The sequence below is a fragment of the Talpa europaea genome, assembly GCF_964194135.1.
Source record: "Talpa europaea genome assembly, chromosome: 8".
NCBI lineage: Eukaryota > Metazoa > Chordata > Mammalia > Eulipotyphla > Talpidae > Talpa > Talpa europaea.
The window spans coordinates 21,496,468-21,520,045 of record NC_140075.1 but is presented as its reverse complement, the minus strand read 5'-3'; the positions used below and the strand labels follow the sequence as shown (position 1 = coordinate 21,520,045).

The following is a 23,578-nucleotide window of genomic DNA, read 5'->3' as shown; positions in this document are numbered from 1 at the left end:
TTTGCAAATATTTTCTTACCTTCTGTGGCTTGCTGTTTTTACTCTATTCATGGTGTCTTTTGATCCACAAAAATTTTAAATTTAAATTAATTTTTAATTAAATTAAAAAGCTCAACTTGTCTTTTTTTTTAATTGCTTGTACTTTTGATGTCATAGCTAAGAAATCATTGCCGAAACCAATGCCCTATATTTTCTTTTACGAGTGTTTTTAGTTTCAGATCTTATATCTGATCCATTTAGTGTTAATTTTTTTTTTAAAGATTTATTTATTTATACAAGCACTGGGTACAGTCAGAAGCATGGGAGGGTGAGAGAATTCACCAGAGCCAGAGCAGGGAGCAGAACAGGCAGAAGGACCGAAGTACACTGCTGAGGGGAGCAGCGGGCGGCAGGAGAGGTCTACATGCCATGTGGGACCCTCACCTGGCAGCCAGGGATTGAACTGGTGCCGCAGAGGCTGCTGGCAGCTTCACAGCCCAGCGTGCAACCGCTGCGCCACCAGGGAGGCCCTAGAGTTAATTTTTGTACATGGTGATAGGTAAGGGTAAAAGTTGATACTTTTGCATGTGTATATCCAGTTTCCCCAAAACCGTTTGCTTAAAATTTAGTTCTTTCCCCATTGAATGGTCTTGACACCCTTGTCAAAATTCATTTGACCCTATGTACTTGTGTTTATTTCTGGGCTCAATTCTGTTCCATTGGTCTATATATATCTTTATGCCAGTAGCATACTGCCTTAATTGTTGTAACTTTGTAGTTAGTTTTGAAGTAAAAAAGTTTAGATTCTCCAGTTTCTTTTTTCTTTTTCAAGATTATTTTGACTATTTAGAGTCCCTTGAAATTCCATATGAATTTTAGGATGAGTCTTTTCAATTTCTGCAAATAAATGTCATTTGAAGGACAGTTTTTTATTAATATAGGACTCGGGCTGATTGTATTTTTTTCTTTCGCCATATATATGTGTGTATATGTATGGTATGACATATGTGGTATGATTACATATATATATATCTCAACCCACTGCTCTCTGCCCTTGAAAATTTCTGGTGAGAAATCTGATAAAATTTTATTGAGTATCCTTTATATACAGTGAATCACTTCTCTTGCTGCTTTTGAGATTCTCTTATCTTTGGCTTTCAAAAAGTTTGATTATAATGTGTCTCAGTGTGGGTCTCTGAGTTTATCTTAGATTTAATTGAGCTTCTTAGGTGTTTATATTCATGTCTTTCATCAAATTCATGAAAAATTTCAGACATTTTTCTTTGGATCTTGCTGCCCCTTTCTCTCTTTTGTGGGATTTTCTTTTTCTTTTTCTTTTTTAAGATACATTTATTGATGCATACAGGAGCTGGGGTGTAGGCCAGAGGTAGGGGTGTGTGTGTGTGTGTGTGTGTGTGTGTGTGTGCGTGTGTGTGTGTGAGGATTCATCAGAGATAGGGTGGGGAGCAGAACAGGTGGATTGACTGAAATACACTGCTTATGGGAGCAGTGGATGAGACAGGAGAGGTCTGCTGCACCATGTGGCTTACTCCCTGGCCTGGGATCAAACTTGTGCTGCAGTGGCTGCAGATAGTGCTGAGACTTAACCCCTTGCACCACCAGGGAGGCCCTCTCTGGGATTTTCACAATAACGAGTATCTTGATCCTTTTGATGTTGTCCCAGAGGTCCCTTTGGCTCTGTTTTCATAATCTTTCTTTCTTACTGTTGCTTAGGCTCATTTTCCGTAGTCCTGTTTTCAAGTTTGCTAACTTTCTCCTTTGTGTACTCATATCTGCCTTCTAGTGAAATTTTAATTTCAGTTATTCTGCATTTCAACTCTACCGTTTCTTTGTAAATTTTCTCTTTATCACTGTTTCCATTTTGACTGTACATTATTTTCTTGACTTTCTTCACATCTTCCTTTAATTCATTGACTGTCTTTAAGATGGTTGTTTTACATCTGCTACCAGTCTTTTTCAGGAACAGTTTCTGTTGACTTTTTTCTTTGCTGAGCCATACTTTTCTGTTTCTTTTCCTGCCTTGTGATATTTTTGTTGAAAACTGGACATTTAAAAAAAATATTGAGTTCATTTTTGGCCTTTTGTTTTGCTTTTTAATTGTTACAGTTTGTCTCACTGCCAAGGCCTTAACTTTAAGGTCTTCTCAAGTCTTTTCTGAAATTATATCTTTCCCTGGGCAGAAATCATCTTGTGATATTTTTATTCACATATGCAGTTGCTTTTGAATGTCTTAGTCTTAGATGTTTGTACCCAAAAAAGAGAAAAATGAAGGAGATACAGAAAAAATTCATTGACCTTTTAAAGCCCCTGGCAGTAACTTCAGCTGGAGGGGTGGGACTTGCCACAGTGGAGGAAGTCAAGTGCAGTAATACTGCTCACTCTCTTTTTGTGTGTACCCTGATCCAAAGCAACAGTTAATGATCAAAGCACAGATCTCTAATAATTGGGAGGACAGTCTTCTCTTTGCCCACTCTCCATCTGTAAGCAGTGTGCTTGCTGCTTCAGGAACATGTGCAAAGCTGCAGTCCATGAGTCTGGAGAAGAGATATGTGTAGCTGCTACTACTCTGAGAGCTGAAGTTGACCTCATTTAAATCTATCACCAAACCTTCCTCTTGAAGTTGTAGGTGTTTAACATTTTAGTTAGAATTCCAAAATGGCTAATTAGACAGATCCTACCAGTGCATTATTGTGTAGATGAGAAGATTCCTGCTCTACCATCTTTCTGGAATTCTCTCCTCTGATTTGTTATATCAACTATATTTTTTTTAAAAAATTATTTGAGATCTTTTTTAATATTGTGATAGGCTGGTGGTAGGGGTGGGAGATAATTTTATGTTCCAAACTAGGAATTTCTAAAAAGTTGTAACATTGACAAATCCAAATACAGTTTATCTTATTTCATAGACACTTTTAAGAATATAAATTTGTAGTTTAAAAAACATCAATCTAGGAGCCTCCTGGTGGCACAGGGGTTAAAGACAACACTGTGAAGCTGTCGCCATCCACTGAAGCATGTGTTTGATCCCCGGCCAGGGAGAAACCCACATGGCACAGCAGACCTCTTCTGTTTCGCCCGCTGCTCCCCTCAGCAGTGTATTTCAGTCTGCCTGTTCTGCTCCCCACTCTCTCTGGTGAATCCTCTCACCCCTCTCACCTTTGGCCTGTAACCCAGTACTTGTATACATAAATAAATAAATCTTTAAAAAAAATTAAAAAAAATCAATCTATGTGATTTGTTTTCTTTTTCTTTTTTTTTTTTAAGATTTTTTATACAAGCACTGGGTACAGTCAGAAGCGCGGGAGGGTGAGAGAATTCACCAGAGCCAGAGCAGGAATCAGAACAGGCAGACTGATGAAGTACACTGCTGAGGGGAGCAGCGGGCGACAGGAGAGGTCTGCGTGCCATGTGGGACCCTCACCCGGCGGCCGGGGATCGAACCGGCGCTGCAGAGGCTGTGGACAGCATCGTAACCCAGCGCTCAACCGCTGTGCCACCAGGGAGGCCCGTGATATGTTTTCTTAATGACAGTCTAATTCTTTTTGTTTTATAGACGATTGTAGCTATCAACAAAGACCCAGAAGCACCAATTTTCCAAGTGGCAGATTATGGAATAGTTGCAGATTTATTTAAGGTAAGCTGCCATGAGAGTGATGGCTGTTACCTAGAGTGTCAGCCAAGAACCTCTTAGAGCTGGTGAGGGAAGAAGCTTTTATAGGAAAACCTTGTCTGTTTTTGTATCTGTCCATGTGTATATATTGATATATATTTGTATATATTAATATATGTATACAACTTTGAACTACTTAAAGTGAATTTGTCCTAATAAATACATAATATTTATATAGAGCATTTTAACTTTCCTCTTAAGGAGTCCATATTGTTTTTAAAATATCCACATGGCTCTTGGCTTCTGGTGCTGAGTTCATACACAGTGTAAAGTGACTCAAGTAATTATAACCTAGAATCATGTTTAGTAGATACCTGAAGAAATTTACATTAAATCCCCTCATTCAGAGATTTGCCAAACTATAGCTTTCCAGAGGAAGAGCAGGCACCCAAGTTCAACCTAACCTGACTCAGGTATGGTCTGATTGATACGTTTGAGAGTGAAAGCCCTTCTTAATCTAACAAGTGTAGAGAATACTTACTTCGCATTTGTCTTGCAATTCACTTTTATCAGTGTTCTTTCTACCCTATCATACCTCTCTATGACCCTCCCCATGAGAGAAGTGAGTTTAGTGATTTACTGATGAACACCTGGTATTTCCTCATGCATGACCTGACCTCTTGTTCCCAGCCCTGCGTATAAGATGCTAGGTTATCTTGTGCGGTAATCATGCGGGATTGATGTTTTGAAATAGCATCCAACCTTGTGATGAAGTGGGGTGGCAGGCATGGGAAATCTTCCCCAAAGAACCACAACAAGCAGCCGTGTACCTTGATGGAGAGACTGCAGTCTGCGACCAGAACCAGGGGATGATCTCCGCATAAAAGGATGGCCCATTGCCTTGGCTTCACCAGCATTGTATAAGATCCATATGAAATAATGCTAGCACTTTGAGAGGGCTTCTGTCTAGTCTTTAAAGTATATGTTCACATCCCTTTCACAGCTCAGTAATTACTCAGCAAAGAGCCAGACCGCATATAGAAACTTGAATGGGGCTGCTACCCTGGGTCAGCAAAGAGCATCCTCCTTTCCCCCTCCCCTCCTCCTGCCCTCCACTTTCCAGAGAGCCCATATCTTGCCCTAGGAAGCACACAACCCTTCTTTGATGATGAGAGGTCTTATATGTGAACTTTAGGGCTCAGATAGGTCAGCTGTTCCTGTTACCTGGCCCAGCTGTGTAAGAACAAACAGTAATGGCCACTAAGACAACCCAGTGGGGGGGGGGGGGAGTTAGTTTGAGAAAAAGGAATTTTTTGTATCTTTGTATAAGCTAACACTGTTCAAGTGGCAATGAAACATGGATAGAAGTATTAATTTAAAAATGAAATTAAGTACTTTCTGAACCTTAACCATGTGCCATATTGATAAGTCTGCAAACAGGCATCCATTGTAGTTGCTTTTTATTTTTTCTCAAGAATATTTTAATAAGTTTGTTGTAATTTTGTTTAAGGTATGATTTTTTGGTTGCTTGTATGCTGTGTACTAAAACTCACATGTAGAACGCGCTTGATGAAAGGGTGAAATGTTAAACAATGAAGATTTGTGATGGTCCCACCAGACACTTGCAATGGGGCAGAGGCATTTCTGTAACAATTGTTGCTGAAATAATGTACCATGCACATTGTACCTCTTACTTGTGACAGCTCCCAGGCTTGTCTTGAAAGAGTACATTTGTCTGTATTTGGTGTGTCTCTGTGCTCAGAGATTGCTTGGTGAGAGTCCTAAAAGTAGATGTGGGAAGATCCACAAAAAAATCATCCAGTCAAACTATTTTCGGTGTTGTAGGAGGCTCACATTTTTACTATAATGAGACTGTCTGGACTGAATCATGTTTATTTGCTTTTAGCTAGAATGAAAGTAGTGACTGCTCAGAAGTTCTGAAGCACAGCTATGTGTATCTTTGATTAATACAAAGGGAAAGGCTTTAATCAGGCCTTAAAAATGCAGTCAAAGAAAACTAGTTAAAGATTTTGAAAATATTAAAAATACTGCTTGATTTGCAGCCTCTTTGTTATTACATGAGTAACACAAGTGAGATGCATTTATTTTAAGTTGTCTGTGTCTCATATTTCCCAGTGTGGTTTGGGGAATTACCCACCAGTAATCCGGGCTCCTGACCATTCTTTCTCCCGTCTCTCTGCCTTTCCAGCTCTTCCACTGGAGCTCGGGGTTCATTCTGTAACTTAGATAAGCTGCAGTAAAAAAGACCACATCTTTGAGAAACTCTAGCGACCTAGACAATACTCAATCCAGTTGTTTTCTCAGTTCAAATAAAAATCTGTGTAACAGCTGAATGTTATAGTAATTATTTTTTGCTGTTGTTTGTTGGTATTATATTTACTTTTAACATTATCTTTTAAAAAATAGATTTGTGTTTTATATTCAAATGGCTTATTTGTATCTTTTTTATTGTAATTATAATTGACATAAGTTATATTAATTTCAGATGCACATCTGATTCAATATTTATATATATTGTGTATGTATGTGTATATTGCATATATTTATTTATATTGTGAAGTGATCACCACAGTAAGTTTAGTTAACATCCATTTCCTTGCATAGTTACACATTATCTTGCTTCTTATAAAGAGAACTTTGAAGATTAATTATCTTGGCAACTGTCAAATGTGTAATAGTATTAATCCACATGTAGGTGAGATTTCTTTCTCCATCTAACTTATTTCACCTAGCTTAATCCTCTCAAGGTCCACCCATGTTTTCACAAATGGCCTTTTTTTTTTTTTTTTTTTTTTTTTTTTTACAGTTGAGTAGTGTAGTATTCCATTGTCTGTGTATCCCACATTTTTATCCATTTATCGATCAGTGGCCACTTGTGATGGATATCCTTGCTCTTATGAATAGTTGTAATCACAGGGGTGACTATATCTTTTTGAATTAGTGTTTCCATAGTCTTTGGGTAAATATCTGGAAGTAGGATTCCTGAATGATATGATAGTTCTATTTTTAATCTTTTGGGGAACCTCCATTGTTTTCCATATTGGCTTTTTACATTCCGACCAACAGTTGACAAGAGTTCATTTTTCTCGGTATCCTCACCAACACTTACTATTTTTTAATTTTTTTGGTAATAACCATTACAATTGGTGTGAGCTTAAATCTCATGGCTGTGATTTCCTCAATGCAAGGCTGATTATTTTTTTATGTGTCTGTTGGCCATTAGTATGTCTTCTTTCTTGAAATGCCCATTTGGATCTTTTGCCCATTTTTTAGTTGAGTTATATGGAGTTTCTTTGCTTTTGAGTTGTATGAGTTGTTTATTATGGTTTGCAGATATCTTCTCCAATTCACCTTTTTGTTTTGTTTTTTTTATTATTTTTTTATTTTTATAGAGGCATGTTTATTTGTTTGTTTGTTTTGTTTACACATGCACTGGGTACAGTCAGAAGCGCGGGAGGGTGAGAGAATTCACCAGAGCCAGAGCAGGGAGCAGAACAGGCAGAAGGACCGAAGTACACTGCTGAGGGGAGCAGCGGGCGGCAGGAGAGGTCTACGCGCCATGTGGGACCATCCTCCGGTGGCCAGGGAGCAGCCGGGGATCGAACCGGCGCCGTAGAGGCCGCGGGAAGGTTCGCAACCCAGCGCTCAACCGCTGCGCCACCGGGGAGGCCCTCACCTTTTTGTTTTGATGAGGTTTCTTTTGCTGCTGAGGAACTTTTTAGTTTATTAGGGACCCAGACCCATTTGTTTAAGTTCTTCTGTTTTTCTTGCTATTGGAGATGAATCCACAAAAGACATCACTGAGACTTAAAGTCAAAGAGCTTATCTATGCTTTCTTCTGTTAGACTATGGTTTCAGATTCTATATTCAAATGTTTCATTCATTTTGAATTAATTTTAGTATATATGGCTCCTCAGTTTTCCCAGCACCATTTACTGATCCATTGTATGTTCTTGGCTCCTTTGTCATACACTCGCTATTGATGTATGTGTGAGGGTTTACTTCTGAGCTCTTTATTATATTCCTTATTTTGGTGTGCTTTTAAAAATTTTAATACTATGTTGTTTTGATTGCTCTAGGTTTGTAGTATAATTTGAGGCCAGGGAGCATGATACTTCCATTTTTGTTTCTCTCAGGATTATTTTGGCTGCCTTTTCATTTTCTTGTCTAATTGCCCTGGCTAGAACCTCCAGTACTATGTGAATGGGCATCCTTGTTTGCTATCTTTTAAAGGAAGACTTTTCAGCTTTCAGTCAACTTTTAATCAGTGAATAAAAGTACATAAATAAAAGTATATTCCCTCCATGCCAGCTTATTGAAGTTTTTATCATAAATGGATGTTGAATTTTGTCAAACACATTTTCTGCACCTTGTTGAAATAATATGTGGCTTTTATCCTTCATTTTCTCAATCATTGGTTGATTTATGGATTTTGCACCCATCATCTTTGCATACCTGGAATAAAGAATTCCACTTATAATGGTACATGATACATTAATGTATTGTTAAGTTTTATTTCCTAGTATTTTGTTAATAATTTTTGCATTTACCCGGGGCTATTGACCTGTAATTTTTTTTTTTCTTGTGGCATCTTTATCTGGTTTTGGTATCAGGATAATGCTGGCTTCGTAAGATGAGTTTGGAATTGTTCCCTCTTCTGTTTTTGTTTTGTTTTTTTGGGGGGGAGAATTTGAGAAAGACTGTTGTACATTTTTTAAATGTTTGGTAGAATTCACCAGTGCAGCCATCTGGTCCTGGACTTTCGTTTGTCAGAGGTTTCTGATTATTGATTCTGTCTCCTTATCACTAATCAGTCTGTTCAAATTTTTTTCTTCTTTCTAAAAAAATTATTTATTTATGTTTTTCCTTGACTCAGTCTTTCTAGGTTGTATGTCTCTATGTTGATAGGTTGTTGTCCAATTCGTTGACATATAATTATTCATAGTAGTCGTTTATTCTCCTTTGTCTTTTTTCAGTATCAATTGTATCTTCTTTCTTTTCTGATGTTATTTCCTTGCTTCCTCTTTTTTAACTTGGTGAGTTTAACAGTTTGTCAATTTTATTTATCTTTTCAAATAACTGGCTTTTAGTTTTATTGATCCTTTTTCTTTTAATCTCTAGTTCATCTATTTCCCATCTGATCTTAGTTCCTTGAAATATAAAGTTAGATTCTTTATTTGAGATCTTTCTTGTTTCTTGAGGGTAGATGTTTATTTTTTGAACTTCCTGCTTGGAACTACTTTTGATGCTTCCTTTATGTTTTGTTATGTGTATTTCTGTTTTCATTTGTCTCAAAGTATTTCTCTTTTGATTTTTTTCTTTGGCCCATTCGTTGCTTTCTTGGATGTTGTTCAGTCTTCACATTGATAATTTTCAGTTTTCTTCTTGTTAATTGATTTTATATCAGTATTATAGTAATTTTGATCAAAGGTGGTTTAGTAAATATGTTTTAGGCATAGCAACATTTCAAAATGTAATCACTTGGGAATTGTAATCATGTAATCATGGTAATGGGTCAGTTCATTCTGGAGTGATATCTTAAAGAGAATATTATATCAATAAATAACTTGTACAAAGACTTTTTAGACCAAATTTATATGTCAAAATTTAAAATTTCAAACTGTGTGACACATGGCAAGTACATATAGCTATTAAACTAGTGACTTTATAAGGAATAGTGTGCCCACTAAATTTTATGTTTGGAGTATAAAAGTTATAGGAATAACATTTCATTTTCTTTGTTGAAGAAACTATTTGTTCCTATCTCAGATTTGATAATACCCGTATTTTTAAATCTTTTCCGCTTCTCTCCAGGACAAATATTCACTAGTCTTTCCAATCCCATTACTCTGGCACCTGCGGTGTTTATCTCTGACTGCCACCTCATTTTTTTGTCCTCAATCTTTTTTCCCCATCCATATTACTGTTTTGAGTTTTCCTGGACCACATTAATTTCTCCTTCCTCAGGAATCCTAAATTTAGAGCATTTAATGCCATTGTTTTCATCCTCTCACATGATAGTGCAAGACGAGTACATTTCTGATTGAGTGACTCATAGACCTCTGTCTGTTCACCTCACTGAGGGCAGAAATCAGTCCTGACTTCTCTGGCTCCCATTGTATGTACCGTAAATACATATAGTGAAATGCATAGTCTGTGATTTACGTCAGTAGATCTTTAAAATTAAGTTTACTCCTAGTGTATAGGGTGCTGCCTGTACATATTTAAAATAGAATAGAAACAAGAGTCCAAACCTTTTGGAATGCTCAGGTCATCAGACAGCCAGTGAACCCGAATTAACAGCATCTTTAAGGCATGTACTGGGGAAGTCTTATGTTGATCTAATAAAAACAGCATAGATGATGAGTGGGGGGAGTATGGCAGAGGGATATTTTGTAACTTTTTTTTTTAAAGTGCATATTTTAAACCAAATTAATGTTTCTCATAAAAGAGCTCTAGCCTATTTTTCATGATACACCTAAGTCCCACTTGAGGCTCGTTTAACATGTCTTCCCTGTGGCTGGCATAGCTCATAGTCTTTCCACTGAGGGGAGCTGGGAGAAGTGGTGCCAACATTAATGCTGCCCCTGAGCTAATGCCGCCGGGCTCCATGGTAAACATGCACCTTTTAATAGGCTGGAGACAGAGTGACATTCGGAAGAAACAACATGTCGACAATTTCCTTAATAAATTTTGTACGAACACATTATTTCCACCTAATGGAAATGTAGCTCTCTTAAATAATTGAGAGGCTGTATTCATCAGTGGTGTGTTCAGCTGGGATCTTTGTGAGGCAGGGCAGTTGGCAGCCCATTGGAAGACTCAGTAATTGATGTTTTATACAAGTGACTGGGCATGTTTTCAGGTGAGCTCCGTGTGACATTCCCCTGCAGTCAGCTCAGCTCTCCTCTTTTGTTCAGGCTGTCACAGAACTGCCCCACCATACTGCCAAGACTAAGTAAATGAATCCTTTTAAAAATGGGAGCCAAGTCGGTCAGTTTCCCCTTGCTGTAGTTTCTTACTGCTGCTGACCAGCCTCTGCATTAGTGCACAACCTTGATTTTAACAAAGAGTGATGATGTGGGCCTTCCTGGTAGTGCAGGGGTTAAGTCACAGCACTATCAAGCTATTGTCAGCCACTGTGGCATGAGTTTGATCCCAGGCCAGGGAGCTACCACAAGGAGCAGCAGTCCTCTCCTGTCTTGCCCGCTGCTCCTCTCAGCAGTGTATTTCAGTCAGTCTGTTTGTTCTGCTCCCCACTCTGTCTCTGGTGAATCCTGTCACCCCACTTCGTGCACCTCTGTTCTGCACCCCACTTCTTGTATGTGTAAATAAAAAAAATTTTTTAAAAAGTGATTTTTTTCTTTTATTAATTTTTAAATTTGTTTACATTGCTGTTCATTTTTGTACACTATTTAATTTCTCCCCTCAGGTGTAATCTGCGTAAATATCTCACCACCACATCTATGAACTATCACCATGGTCACTTGTGCACTTCCGTCCCCTGTTCTGATTCCTTTTTCTCCCCCTCCCTTGTTTTAAGCCCAGATCTATAGTTGCCTACAACTTTTCTTTTTTCTTTTTTTGACCCTTTATTTGGCTTCCCTGTATTTTTCTCCTATAAGTGATATCATCTGATATTTTTCTTTTTCCTTCAGGCTTATTTCACTGTGCATAATCCCTTCCAGCTCCAACCATATTGCTGTGAATGGCATGATTTTATCTCTTTTGATTGCTGAGTAATATTCCATTGTGTATATATACCACATCTTCTTGATCCAGTCATCTGTTTTTGGGCGTTTGGGTTGTTTCCATATCTTAGCTACTGTAAATAGTAGATTCCTAGGAGTGGAATTGCTGGTTTCTGTGATAGATCCATTTTTAATTATGTGAGTATCCTCCACACAGCTTTTCATACTGGTTGGACCAGTTTGTATTTCCATTGTCAATGTAAGAGGGTTCCCTTTTTTCCACATCCTCACCACATTTGTTGTAAGTTTTTTTTTGTTTGTTTTTTATTTATACAAGAAGTGGGATACAGGCCAGATTCACAGGAGGGTGAGACAATTCACCAGAGACAGAGCGGGGAACAGAACAGACAGACCTGCAAAATACACTGCTGAGGGGAGCAGTGGGCGCGGCAGGAGAGGTCTGCTGCACCATGTGGGACCCTCGCTGGCCGGCTGGGATTGAACCGGCACTGCAGAGGCTGCGGACAGCTTCACAGCGCTGCGCTCAACCGCCTGCGCCACCAGGGGAGTTCCTGTTGTCGCTTTTTTTAATGTGGGCCATTCTCACTGGTGTGAGGTGGTATCTCATTATGGTTTTGATTTACATTTCCCTGATAAGTGAAATAGAGCTTTTTTTCATATTCCGGTTGACCATCTGTGTTTCCTCTTTGGAGAAGAACTGTCTTCTGCCCATATTTTGACTGGGTTGTTTGCTTTGTTTTTGTTGAGTGTGTAAGCTCTTTGTCAATCTTTGGTATAAGTCTCTTATCAGTTGTATGGAGTGCAAATATTTTCTTCCAATCTGTAGGGTGTCTCTTCATTTTGGTTATTGTTTCTTTTACTGTACAGGCTTTATTTTGCTGTAGTCCCAGCTGTTATCTTTTCCTGCATTTTCTTTGCTTGGGAGATGAGTGTTTAAAGCTGTGTCAGAGATGTATGGCATGGTATGTTTTGCCTGTGTTTTCTTCTATACCTGTTGCTTGGTTTCAGGGCTTGCTTTCAGGTCTATCCATTTTGAGTTGGTTTTTGTGTATGGTGTGAAGCAGTAGTCTAGTTTCATTCTTTTGCATGCAGTGGTCCCATTTTCTCAACACCACTATTGAGACTATTCTTGTCCCCGTGTATGACCTTTGCTCCTTTGTCATCGATTAGTTGACCACATACATTGGTTTTATTTCTGGATTTTCAATTCGGTTCCATTTGGTTCCATTCGTCTATTTGTCTGTTTTTGTTTTAGTACTATGCTGTTTTAATTATTATGGCTTTGTAGTATAGTTTGAAGTCTGGGAGTATAATGCCTCAATTCTTTTTTTAGCTAGGAGAGTTTGGCTATTCGAGATTTTTTTTTTGTGATTCCATATGAAGATCATCAATATTTGTTCTGTTTCTTTGTAGAGTGGAGTGACATTGAGATTTTTATTGGAATTACATTGAATCTGTAAATTGCTTTTGGTAGGATGGCCATTTTGATAATGTTAATTCTTCCAATCCATGAGCAAGGAATATCTTTCCATTTCTTTGTGTCTTCTATTTCTTTTTTCAGTGTTTTGTAGTTTTCCTTGTATAAAAGTCTTTCATTATTCACAAGTATTTAAATTTTTTTTTTTTTTTTTTGGTGCAGTTGTGAATGGGGTGGTTTTCTTGATTTCTTCTTCAGATAGATTGTTTGCATATGAGAAGGCTACTGATTTTTGTGTGATTTCGTATCCTGCTACTTTATACTAAACTGGTTTATTGTTTTATACTGTTTATAGATTTTCTCTGGAATTTTTAGGGTTCTCTCTATATATTACCAAATCATCTACAAATAATGATAGTTTTACTTTTCTTTCCCTGTTTGGACTCTGTGTATGTCTTTCTCTTGCCTAATTGCTCTAGCGAGGACTTTTCAGTATTATGTTGAAAAGAAGTGAGAATGCTTGCATTGTTTCAGATCTTAAAGAGAAGGCTTTCAGTTTCTCATCATTAAGGATGATACTGGCTGTAGGTTTGTCAGATATGGCTTTTATTAAGTTAAGGTAAGTTCCTTCTATTCCAAGAATTTCAAAGACCTTCATCATGAATGGATGTTGTACTTTATTGAATGCTTTCTCAGCATCTGTTGATATGATCATATGGTTTTTATTTTTCTTTTGTTGATGTGGTGAATTACATTAATTGAATGTTGACCCATCCTTGTGTCTTTATATAAATCCTACTTGGTCATGATATATTATCCTTTTGAGGCATCGTTGGATTCGTTTTGCTAGAATTTTGTTGAGGATTTTTGCCTCTTTGTTTATTAGGGAGATTGGTCTGTAGTTTTCTGTTGTTGCTTGGTAGTATTCCTTCTTTCTCAATTTTTTGAAAGTTTTTGTGGATAGGCACCAGTTCATCTTTGAACATTTGGTAGAACTCATTTGTGAAGCCCTCTGGACCTGGGCATTTGTTTGGGGGAGGATTTTGATTACTATTTTTATATTGCTGCTTATAATTGGCTTGTTCAGATTTTTCATTTCCTCTTTACTCAACTTTGAATGATTATGTCGTTCTAAAAATTTGTCCATTTCATCTAGATTGTTAAACTCATTTGCTAATAAATGTTCATAGTATTCTCTGATTATCCTCCAGATTTCTGCTGTGTCCATTCTAATTTCCTCTCTTTTTATTTAATATCCTTTCTGAGTTTTCTCCCTTTTTTTTCTTTATAAGCTTAGAGGTTTGTCTATTTTGTTTATTTTTTCAAAGAACCAGCTTTTGGTTTCATTGATCTTTTGGATTGTCTTTAATTCTATTTCATTTATTTCTGCTTGAATTTTTAGTATTTCCTTCTACTGGTTTTGGGTCTTTTTGTTGTTCTTTTTCTAGTTCTTTGAGATGGGAGATTAGGTGGTTGCTTTTGGAATCTTTCTTACTTCTTGATGTGCGCCTGTATTGCTGTATATTTTCCCATATATATGTCCCATATATTCTGGAAAGTTATGTCTTTGTCATTTGTCTCTGTTTCTTACTTTCTTCTTTGATTTCCTCATTGATCCAGTGGCCTTTCAGTAGCATGTCCTTCAGCCTCCATGTAATAGGGTAGAAGGTAGGGAGAGAAGGTTTATTGCTTTCTTTTCATAATTTATTTCTAGTTTGATGCCTTGATGGTTGGACAAGTTAGTTGGTATGATTTTGATCTTAATGTGTCTGTTGAGGTTTGTCTTGTGGTCCATCCTGGAGAATGATCTGTGTGCATTTGAAAAGAATGTGTCTTCAATGTGTTTGGGTGCATTGTCCCATAGATATCTGTTAAGCCCGTGTGTTCTAGGTCTTTGTTAAGGGTTATTGTTTCCTTGTTTGTTTTTTGTCTTGTTGATCTGTCCATTGGTTAGAGTGGGGTATTGAAGTATCCTACCACATGTGTAGCTTCTTCAGTGTCTGTTTTCAGACTTGAAAATAATTGTCTAATGTATTTTGGTGCTTCTTCATTGGGTGCATATATATTGTTTAGTGTTATAACTTGCTGGTATACTGTCCCCTTGATCATTATGTAGTGCCCATCAGTATCTCTTGTCACCTTTTTTATTTTGAATTCTATTTTATCTGATGTATGTATAGCTGCCCCTGCCTTCTTTTGGGGGCCATTTGCTTGTAAGATTGTTTTCCAGCCCTGTACTTTTAATCTATGTTTACCTTTGGCTCTTAAGTGTGTTTCCTGGAGACAGAAGAAGCTTGGGTTCTGTTTTCTAATTCAGCCTGCTGCTCTGTCTTTTTATTGATGATTTAGTCCATTTACATATAGGGTGATTATTGATTCATGGGAGTCTATAATTGCCATTTTGTTTGTCATTTTGTGTTTGTATTCATTGCTGTGTTCAGTTCTTCCAGTTCATTTCTCTGTTAGTTTAGATTTTAAGGCTTCTTGTAATATTTCTTGGAGTGGGAGTATGGTAGTAGTGAATTTCTGAAGATTTTGTCTGAGAAGGTCCTTATTTTAACCCTCATATAGGAAGAAGAGTTTGGCAGGATACAGTATTCTTGGCTGGTGTTTTTTTGTCTTGGAGTTTTTTAAATATGTTGTTCCATTCTCTTCTTGTTTGTGGTGTCTCTTCAGAGAAGTCTGATGTCAGCCTTATCGGTTTTCCTTTATAAATTATCTGTTTCTAAACCCTGGTCAACTTAATTATCTTTTCTTTGTTTTGGACTTTTTGAAGATTCACTATTAGGTATCTTGCTGTAGTTCTACTTTCATTATGGTAATTTGGTGTTCCTCTGGCTTCCTTTTATCTGTTTTCATTTCCTTCTTCATGTTTGGGAAGTTCTCTTTGATTATTTCGTTGAATAGGTTCTCAGTTCCATTTGTCACTCTTTACCATCTGGGATTTCTATTACTTATATTTCTGTTCCTCACACTGTATGATAGTTCTTGAAGTGTTTTTTTGTTCTTTTTCCTTTGTTGCCCTCTGTCCCTTTCTTTTTTGGTTCTTTTTATATCGGTATCTTCAAGAGTACAGATTTCATACTTTTATTTCATCAGTTCTGCTTTCTTTGCTTTCCCCAGAATACTCCTCCATTAATCTTTTAAGATCCTCCATTTCCTTTATTTTCTTATTCAAAAACTCAGTTTCATTCTTCAGTCCATTGAGTATATTTCTTATATCATTTTTTTCTTCTTCTTTAAGTTTTTTAATCATGGTAATTCAGAATTCTCTTTCTGTCAGGCAGAGGAATTCTTCCATGTTAATGTTGTTGAGTTTGTTGTGCGCTGTTACCCAGATGGCTTGCTTAGCTGTGTGTACTTTTCTTTATCCCTGTTGTTTGCTTTCGGATTTGTTATACATGCAGGACCACTGCTCCACTGGTGCCAGCAGGCATGACTTCAGATTGCTTCTATTGGGATGTCAGGTACTGGTGGTCAGGCCGGGTCCAGTGTAGTCACACCGTATTTCACCAGGACTGTGATGGTATGGATGGGGTGATGGGCACTAGTCCTGAAGGTCACCAGGTCTCTCTGTATGCTGCTGGTCTCTCCCCCTACCTGTGCATCTTCACATACAGGGCCTGGTGGGCTCAGTGTAGGGATGCACAGCCTCTATTGCTGTGTGTGGGCCAAAGGGCACTCTCCCAGATGGTCACTGCTGACCTTTGGCTGCTGGGCCCTCCCCAAGAGTGATGATATTAAATGTGCAGCATGCAGCTCATTTTTATGAGCCAAAAGATAGAGACTTTTGCTGATGAAGCAGTTACAGTGTTTATGAAATGAGTGAATGATGAATGAACGAAAAAGGGAAAATGAGGATGTTCACGGGAGTCATGGTGAGTTAGAGACTTTGGTGTGGATGTTGAGGGAGAGGCAGGAATGCAATAAGAGAAGGAGGAATTCTGGGGAATATGAAGGTAGAAAATACTTATTGTTCTTAGCACAGACAAGAAAAATTGGGTTTCCTATTTCTGTGTTTTTGGGGTAGGGTCAAATGGCTGCTAGGCAGTGAGTGGGCTCTTGGCCCTACTAGCCATGTGTCACAAGTGGCTGTGGTCTCCCCATGAACGGGAGGAGGGGCCACAGGAGGACAGGGCCTTCCTGGTGGGGAGAGGGCAGCGTGCGTCCCAGCAGTGACTCCCATGTGTTTCTCTTGGCCTCCTGGTGACTCTGTTACAGTGAAGGCTTGAACTGCTTAATTACCTTTCTTCCCTTTATCTTGCAGGTAGTTCCTGAGATGACTGAGCTGTTGAAGAAAAAATGAGTCAGAAATGTCTTAAGAAGGAAAATTATGTCAGCAGAAATCAAAGACATTTGTGGATGTTATAATCATTGGAAAGCATGGAGAGCTACTTTCAATTTGAGGAAAAATTTTAACATGATAAAAAAGCTTTTTTATGGGGCTATCATGTTTCCTTTGAATTATTTGTTTCCAAACAATTATTTTTTGAAATTTACTAATTCTTTAATAAACATAATAAAGCCTTTCCACAGCCTTAAAACTGCCACCAGAAAGATCTCTCGCTTCTTAAAGAAAAAATTGAAGGGAATAAAAATCCATTTCTTTTTCTGTTGCCTGTCATGTTCACAGAGGACTGTATGGTTCAGGCAAGATTGTCAACATGTGTCCCTGCTGGCCTAATCTAACTAGTCCAGTTGTTGAAAGGAGACGGGAACTAGATTGACAAATTTCAAGTTAAAGAAATGCATGAAAATAAAGTATCCCCTTGTGTCCAGAAAACATCACTAGTGTGATAGAAGCAGAACCGACTAAAACGTGAACCACTGAAAGTGATCAGTTGACTTGCATTTTAATTTTCCATTTCATGTTGAGATTTATGTCCCCAAAGGAGAGAGGAGGACAGGACAGGCTGCTTTGAGGTAATAGCCCTTTTATGCTGACAAATGATTTGCTCTCACAAAAATCCTACTCAGAGAAAGCTCTGACTTTCCCTTCCCCTGCCACCACTCCTGCTCCCCAGGGCACTCTCTCTGCTGTCCTGGGGCCTGGCTGAGGGTCCACATCACAGGGCCATGAGTGCACCTCCACAGAGCCTATGAGGCTCTGACCCTCCTACAGGCAGGCACAGCAGGTGTCCGGGTCACTGGGAGCCTGACAACAGGAAAGGACAGTGAAGAAGCCTGCCCCCCATCAGATCTGCAGGTGCAGTAGTTGACAGGAAGAGAAGGGAAGGGGCGGGAGGCCAGCCAGTCCCTCTCCATGGCTGGTCCACACTGTCTGACAGTAGACAGTGTCAGAAGTTAAATATCGCTGGCTTTTCAGCCTGCCTGCACTGTGGTGAGAGGCGAGTGGCAAGATGATGCTGTTGGGACCGTGGACTCATAGACCCAATTGTCATCTCGTGCAGCCCCTTGTCGCCCAGATAAGGATGCCCAGACACAGAAGCCGAAGTGCCTTGTCCAAGGCCATGTGGGTTTTTTTTTTTTTTTTTTTTAGTGGTATCTTTACTTGAAAAAAAATTTTTTTTTATAAATTTTATTGTTATATTCCCCATACAATTGCAGCCCCCCCATTCTGACCCCAATCCCTCCCCTCCGGCCCCCCTAAAAGTGTCTCTGGTTCATAGTTTTTTGTTGATTTTGATTTTCACTTTCTTATAGTTATTCATTTTCCTGGTCCCTTATTTACGTTTTCTAGATTCCTGCTATGAGTGAGACCATCCGGTATTTTTCTTTTTCTTTTTGGCTTATTTCGCTGAGCATGATCCCTTCCAGCCATGTGGTTTGAATCACCGTGGGGAAGGTGATTCCTGTATCTTTTGCTGTTTGCGAGGCTCTGCCCAACGGTCCCATGTTTGCGCAGGCCCTCCTTTCCCTCGGCCCTGCTGGGGGCAGGAGAGACACTGCTAGTGCAGCCTGTGGGGTGCAGGGAGAGTGGCCTCAGGGCACCTCTGCCTGGTTCCTTGCGGCCGAGTAAAACTGTTTGGTCTTTCTTCCTTTTGCTCCCTCTGTCACGTCGTCCCGTGCCAGCCCCAAGCAACCATTCACCTCGTGAGGGCTCTGGCGCAGCGTTTCTGCCCTGGAAAGGCAGACTCATGCATTGTCCTGGCCCCATTACTTCTCAGGAATTCTTGGGGGACAGCCCTGCTGAACTCCTGGTCTATTATATAGAGAGCTCTGGGGGAGATACTTAAGCCTGGCCCAGCAACTGCGCCGACGTAGTGGGTGGTTCTGATGGGGAAAGAGCAGGGGCTGGGCTCTGGGAGCGCTGCTGTCGGCGGAGCAGTCCCTGCCTGCCCTCGAGGATATTGCCACGACCCATGCTCTTGGGTAAGGCACAGCGGTTAGAAACGCTGACAGTGCACTGTGTGAGGGGCTTGTCCAGAGGTGCTCCTTCCAAGTGGGACCTTCTGAAAGGAGCACGGGGGCAGAAGTGAAAACAGATCAGAACTTGAGGCAGTGGGGGCAGAAACCCCAAGGTCAAGAAAAGGGTTGAGGATGGTGGGTAGCCGAGGCCAGAGTGTCAAGGACACTTACAGCAGGATTGAGGGATTTGGACTTTTCCTCAGAGCTCAGTGGTTCTCACACCGCCTTCAAGGAACAGGGACATTACAGGGGCTCAAGCAGGGCTGGTACTGAGTGTGAGACCTTGTAAGAAAAATAATACATTTTCCCAATCTTTGGTCTTCCTTGCATACTTCTTCATGGAAGTATGGTGGTTGCAATGCCTGTCTTCGGAGTGTGAGCAGGTTCCAAAGGGAATGAAAACTGCGGTGAGACGCCATCTCACACCTGACACAATGGCCTGTATCCAGAAAACCACCAACACGCTGGTGAGGATGTGGAGAAAAAGGATCCCTCTTAGGGTTGTTGGAGGCAGTGCAGACTGGTCCAGCCCCCGTGGAAAGCTGTGTGGAGGCTCTGTGAAACACTAGAAATGGATCTACAGTGTAACCCACGAAAAAGTGATCAAAAGGAAACCTGTGCTCCTATACTTGCTGCCACGCCATTTACAACAGCCAGCGATAGGGAAACGACCTAAGTGCCCCCGAACAGAGGCGTGGCTCAGGAAGACGTATGTCTACGCAAAGGAATACTACTCAGCAATCAAAAAGCATAAACTAATGCCATTTGCAGCAGCACAGATGGAACTAAAAGGGCTGTCCTAAGTGAAGTGAGCCAGAAGAAGAAAGATCAGTACCAGACGGTTTCACCTATATGTGGAATCTGGAGAAACCAAAAGACAGACCAACTGTAAGATCTCCCGGACGCTCAGGCAGGGAGAGACGGGTGGTGGAGGGAGGAGAGAAGCTGGGGTGTGGGGGCGACTGGCACTTCAGGGATGGGAAAACTAGGGTGACCACACCTAAGGGGGGAAATCCTATTTTGTGAAGAAACAAACAAGGATGTTTCCGAGTGGAAAAAAAGTGAATGCACGTGATCAAGGTCAGCAGCCAGGAGCCTGCATGGCTTTTGCTTTGTGGAGATGTGTTACATGAGTGCTTCAAAGGACTCTGCCACTTGGTCAAGCCACTTGTTTGTGTGTTAAATTTATGTCAGTATGTCCAGAACGTTCCACAAAGAGCTGTATGACTCCTGAGCCTGGCCACCTAAACCAGACTTCGGAAGCACCCCTGAGAGCCACTGGCAGCTTTTGAGGATGACTTACCTGACCTGTAGGACTGGCCTACCCGGGGGTGTGTTCGGGAGGCATGGAGGGAGGAGAATGAAGCCATTAGGAGGCTGCTGCAGGAACCCTCTGGCCTTCTGCGCTGACAGGGTTTGACTGAAAGCTCTGGTTTACAGAATGGGTCCCCAGAGACTGGAAATGGGTCCAGTATTGCGGGCGAGGCTGCCAGAGAGTGGGGCTCTTCCTCCCAAGGTACCTGGGGAGCTGCCGGCAGGGCTGGGAGTGTCTGGCCTGGGCTGCAGGCTAGAATCCCCAGCCACAAATGCTCTTTACAGTCTTTCTGGAAGGGTTGGTCGGTTGGTGCATTTCGCAGTGTCTCTCACAGGGGTTTTGTTTAGTTCTACGTGAAAGTGCTTAAGAGGCTGGGTGACCGGGAGAGGAGTATTGATTGTAAAGGATGGATTTGGTGAGCTGTTGCTGAGCTGAAGGAGCCTTGACTGATAATCTTGTGAGGCCCATGCGGGGTGGCGCGTGGCCACAAGTTCCATAGCCCTAAGTTTTAAACAGTATTTTAGGATTTAGGAATCCTAAATGTAGAAGGGCTGCTGATAAGCTGTCCCATCAGAGGCAGAAAGGGCAAGAGGAAACACAAGAATCGGTCTCTTGGGAGAAAAGGGCCATTTGCCTCAGCTCTCAAAGCAAATGGTAGAACAGGCACAGAAACTAGAGATGTTGGTTATTATCCCTCCTTATGATGCGTCCTTCTCCAGGATAGCGTCTCCAAAGTGAGTATCGTCACCCCTGCTTTCTGGACGGAGAATTGGGCTGGAGTTGCTGACAGAGAGGCGGGCATGAGATGTGCAGCCTAGGGGTAGTGGGGGGGGGGCAAGGAGGGAGGCCTAGCCCCCCCCCCCCAACTCCGTTGCGGCCCCGCGCCTCCAGGCTCCAGCAGGCCTCCCACCCCCGCGTGCTCTGGGGCACAGTGAGCCTGTCATAACGCCCGGGCAGGGGGACCTGGGGGTAACAGGTGGGCAGTCGGCACTTACTTTCCTGGTGTCCCGGTCAGTGCGCGGTCAGCCTCGGGTGAGGTCTTGCTTCTCGGGGCCTCCCTGGCCTTGCCTCCCACGGCTGGTCAGGAGGTTAAAGGCAGGTGGTGGCTGCTTTTTGCGTTCTCACTTCCGGTGTGGAGGCTGTTTCTTTCTAAATGTGTGGTTGAGTGAGGAGAACTGGGGTCTGGAACCTGAGGCCACGGGGAGGTCTGAGCTCCAAGTGGGCTTTTCCCCAGGACGCTTGGGTTCTGGTGCTGGCTCTGTTGCTGTCTCAAGGTCACTCTGCTCACGCACCTCCTTTGGGGCTTCGTTTCCATCTTCTGTGAAATGGCAAGTTGGGCTTCGTCATCTTTCAAGATGTCATCAAGCTTTAATCTTTTGAATATGTTGACAGATCTCAGAGAAGGCGGAGGGTGACAATAATAACTTTGTTTTTAGGGTTTTTCATGCCCAAGATGCTGTCCTGAGCCCCTTATTACCTTATTTAAATCCCATTCCCACGGCTCAGAGCACAAGACCGAAACCGCAGAATTTAGCACTTGCCCAAGAACTGAGTAGGGAGCGACAGCCTCAGGCCCGCGACTCCTCGGCCACGCATCACGTCCTGAGGACTCAGAGGCAGAGGACACATCGGATCCAGGCTGATGGGGGCAGGGGAGAAGCCAAGACCGGTGACTAAATTCAGGAGGGGTCAGATGACCTAAGGAAGATGTGTGCCGCACGGGCGAGGTCACGTGTGGACAAGGCGCAGCAGCAGCCAACATGACAAAGTGGACCCCAGCCCCGACATCCTTCCTTTGGGAGCGGCTCTGCTGAGGGAAATGTGGGCTGTACTCGAAGCTGGGTTTGCTCTGAGTATCGCTCCCATCTGCGGTGTTTAACAAAACTCAGGTGCACAAACGCTGCCCTTTCTTATGTAGCAGAGGTGGGGGTGGGCCCACCTCGTTATGAGGCCTAATTGATGTTGGGGAGGCTCCTGGAACACGTGGTGAAAGGTGCCCCGTAAATCTCGGGCACTGAAAAATTCTGCCACATCCATCACAGTGTTTAATGTCCTGATTGATCTCCAGGGTAGTCAATTTCATTTGCTTGTTTCAGGATGAAGAGGCGGCCGCGCCCCTTTGCTGTCGCCAGGGGCTCTGCATAAAATTACCCCAGCACTATTTCTTTGGTGACTTGTAATAAATTTTAGCAGCAAATGTTCTATCATTTTCTTTGGATAATTAAATTAGTTATTCACCAGGAAAAAGGTTTCAAACTTTTCAGCACAGAAGCCAAAAATAAAATCCAGAGTAGTTGTGAATCCTTATGCTGGGTAAGTCTGGAAAACGTAGGGTTGTGACTAGTGCTAGAAAAGGGAGAGGGAGGCAGGTAAGGTCTGTCCTGACTGGGGACCAGCAGAACTGTCCCCTAACTCAGGAAAGCGACCGGCATGTGAGAGCAGCAGTGGGGCGCTCTGCAGGGCCGGGGGCTGGGCCTGTTCCAGCACCCACCCACCCACTGCCACCCCCACCCCACACTGCCTGTGGCAGCAAGTCAAGTAACAGCCTTGCCCAGGCAGCCCTCCCCGGGAGTGCTGGTGTGGGCAGGCAGTGAAGCACCCCGCCATCTATTATTCAGGATGGTCTGTTCGTGTCTCCCTTGAAACATTCTCAAAGGGCTTTCCCTTCCATTATATCATTAGTCATCCCCTATGGGGATGGGGGCCCAGGAGTCATTATTCCTGTTGTACGAGGACCCAAGGGCTCTTTCGGAGCCACCGGGTAAACCAGAACCACAACCAGGCCAAGAACCCAGGTGCCTGTGCGCACAGCGGCGCCAAGGCGGAGGGCTGCCCCAGCCCTGGCTCCAGCCCGGGTGTCCCTTCCAGACTTGGGCAGAGCTGCTTCAGCCCAAGAGTAAGCACTTGGCCATCCCTGAGCGGCAACTGCACACGCGTCCTGTTGGCTGGACAGAAAGCTGCTTTCCTTTTCGGAAAGCTAGCTTGGGCCATATCTCTTTTTGATACAGGGCAACAAGGGGCACTAAAACTGGACAAAGACACTGCCCAAATAGTTTACCAGGCACCATCTGAGTTCTTCACCCATGTGCACAATCATGAAGCCAGTCAGGTTCAGAGAAAAACAATAAAGGGAT

The 23,578-nt window shown here is 41.7% G+C and overlaps 1 protein-coding gene across 2 annotated transcripts in view; it reads left to right on the top strand.

The window, feature by feature from the left end:
- ETFA (electron transfer flavoprotein subunit alpha) overlaps positions 1-17,157 on the top strand; it is an 82,535-nt gene extending 65,378 nt beyond the window's left edge. For both annotated transcript variants that reach the window (XM_084239976.1, XM_084239975.1), the window contains 2 exons: positions 3,554-3,634; positions 17,028-17,157. In XM_084239976.1, the coding sequence (XP_084096102.1) occupies positions 3,554-3,634; positions 17,028-17,066 (120 nt within the window). In that variant the 3' untranslated portion in view covers positions 17,067-17,157. The remainder of the gene's footprint in view (positions 1-3,553; positions 3,635-17,027) is intronic.
- The last annotated feature ends 6,421 nt before the right edge of the window (positions 17,158-23,578 follow it).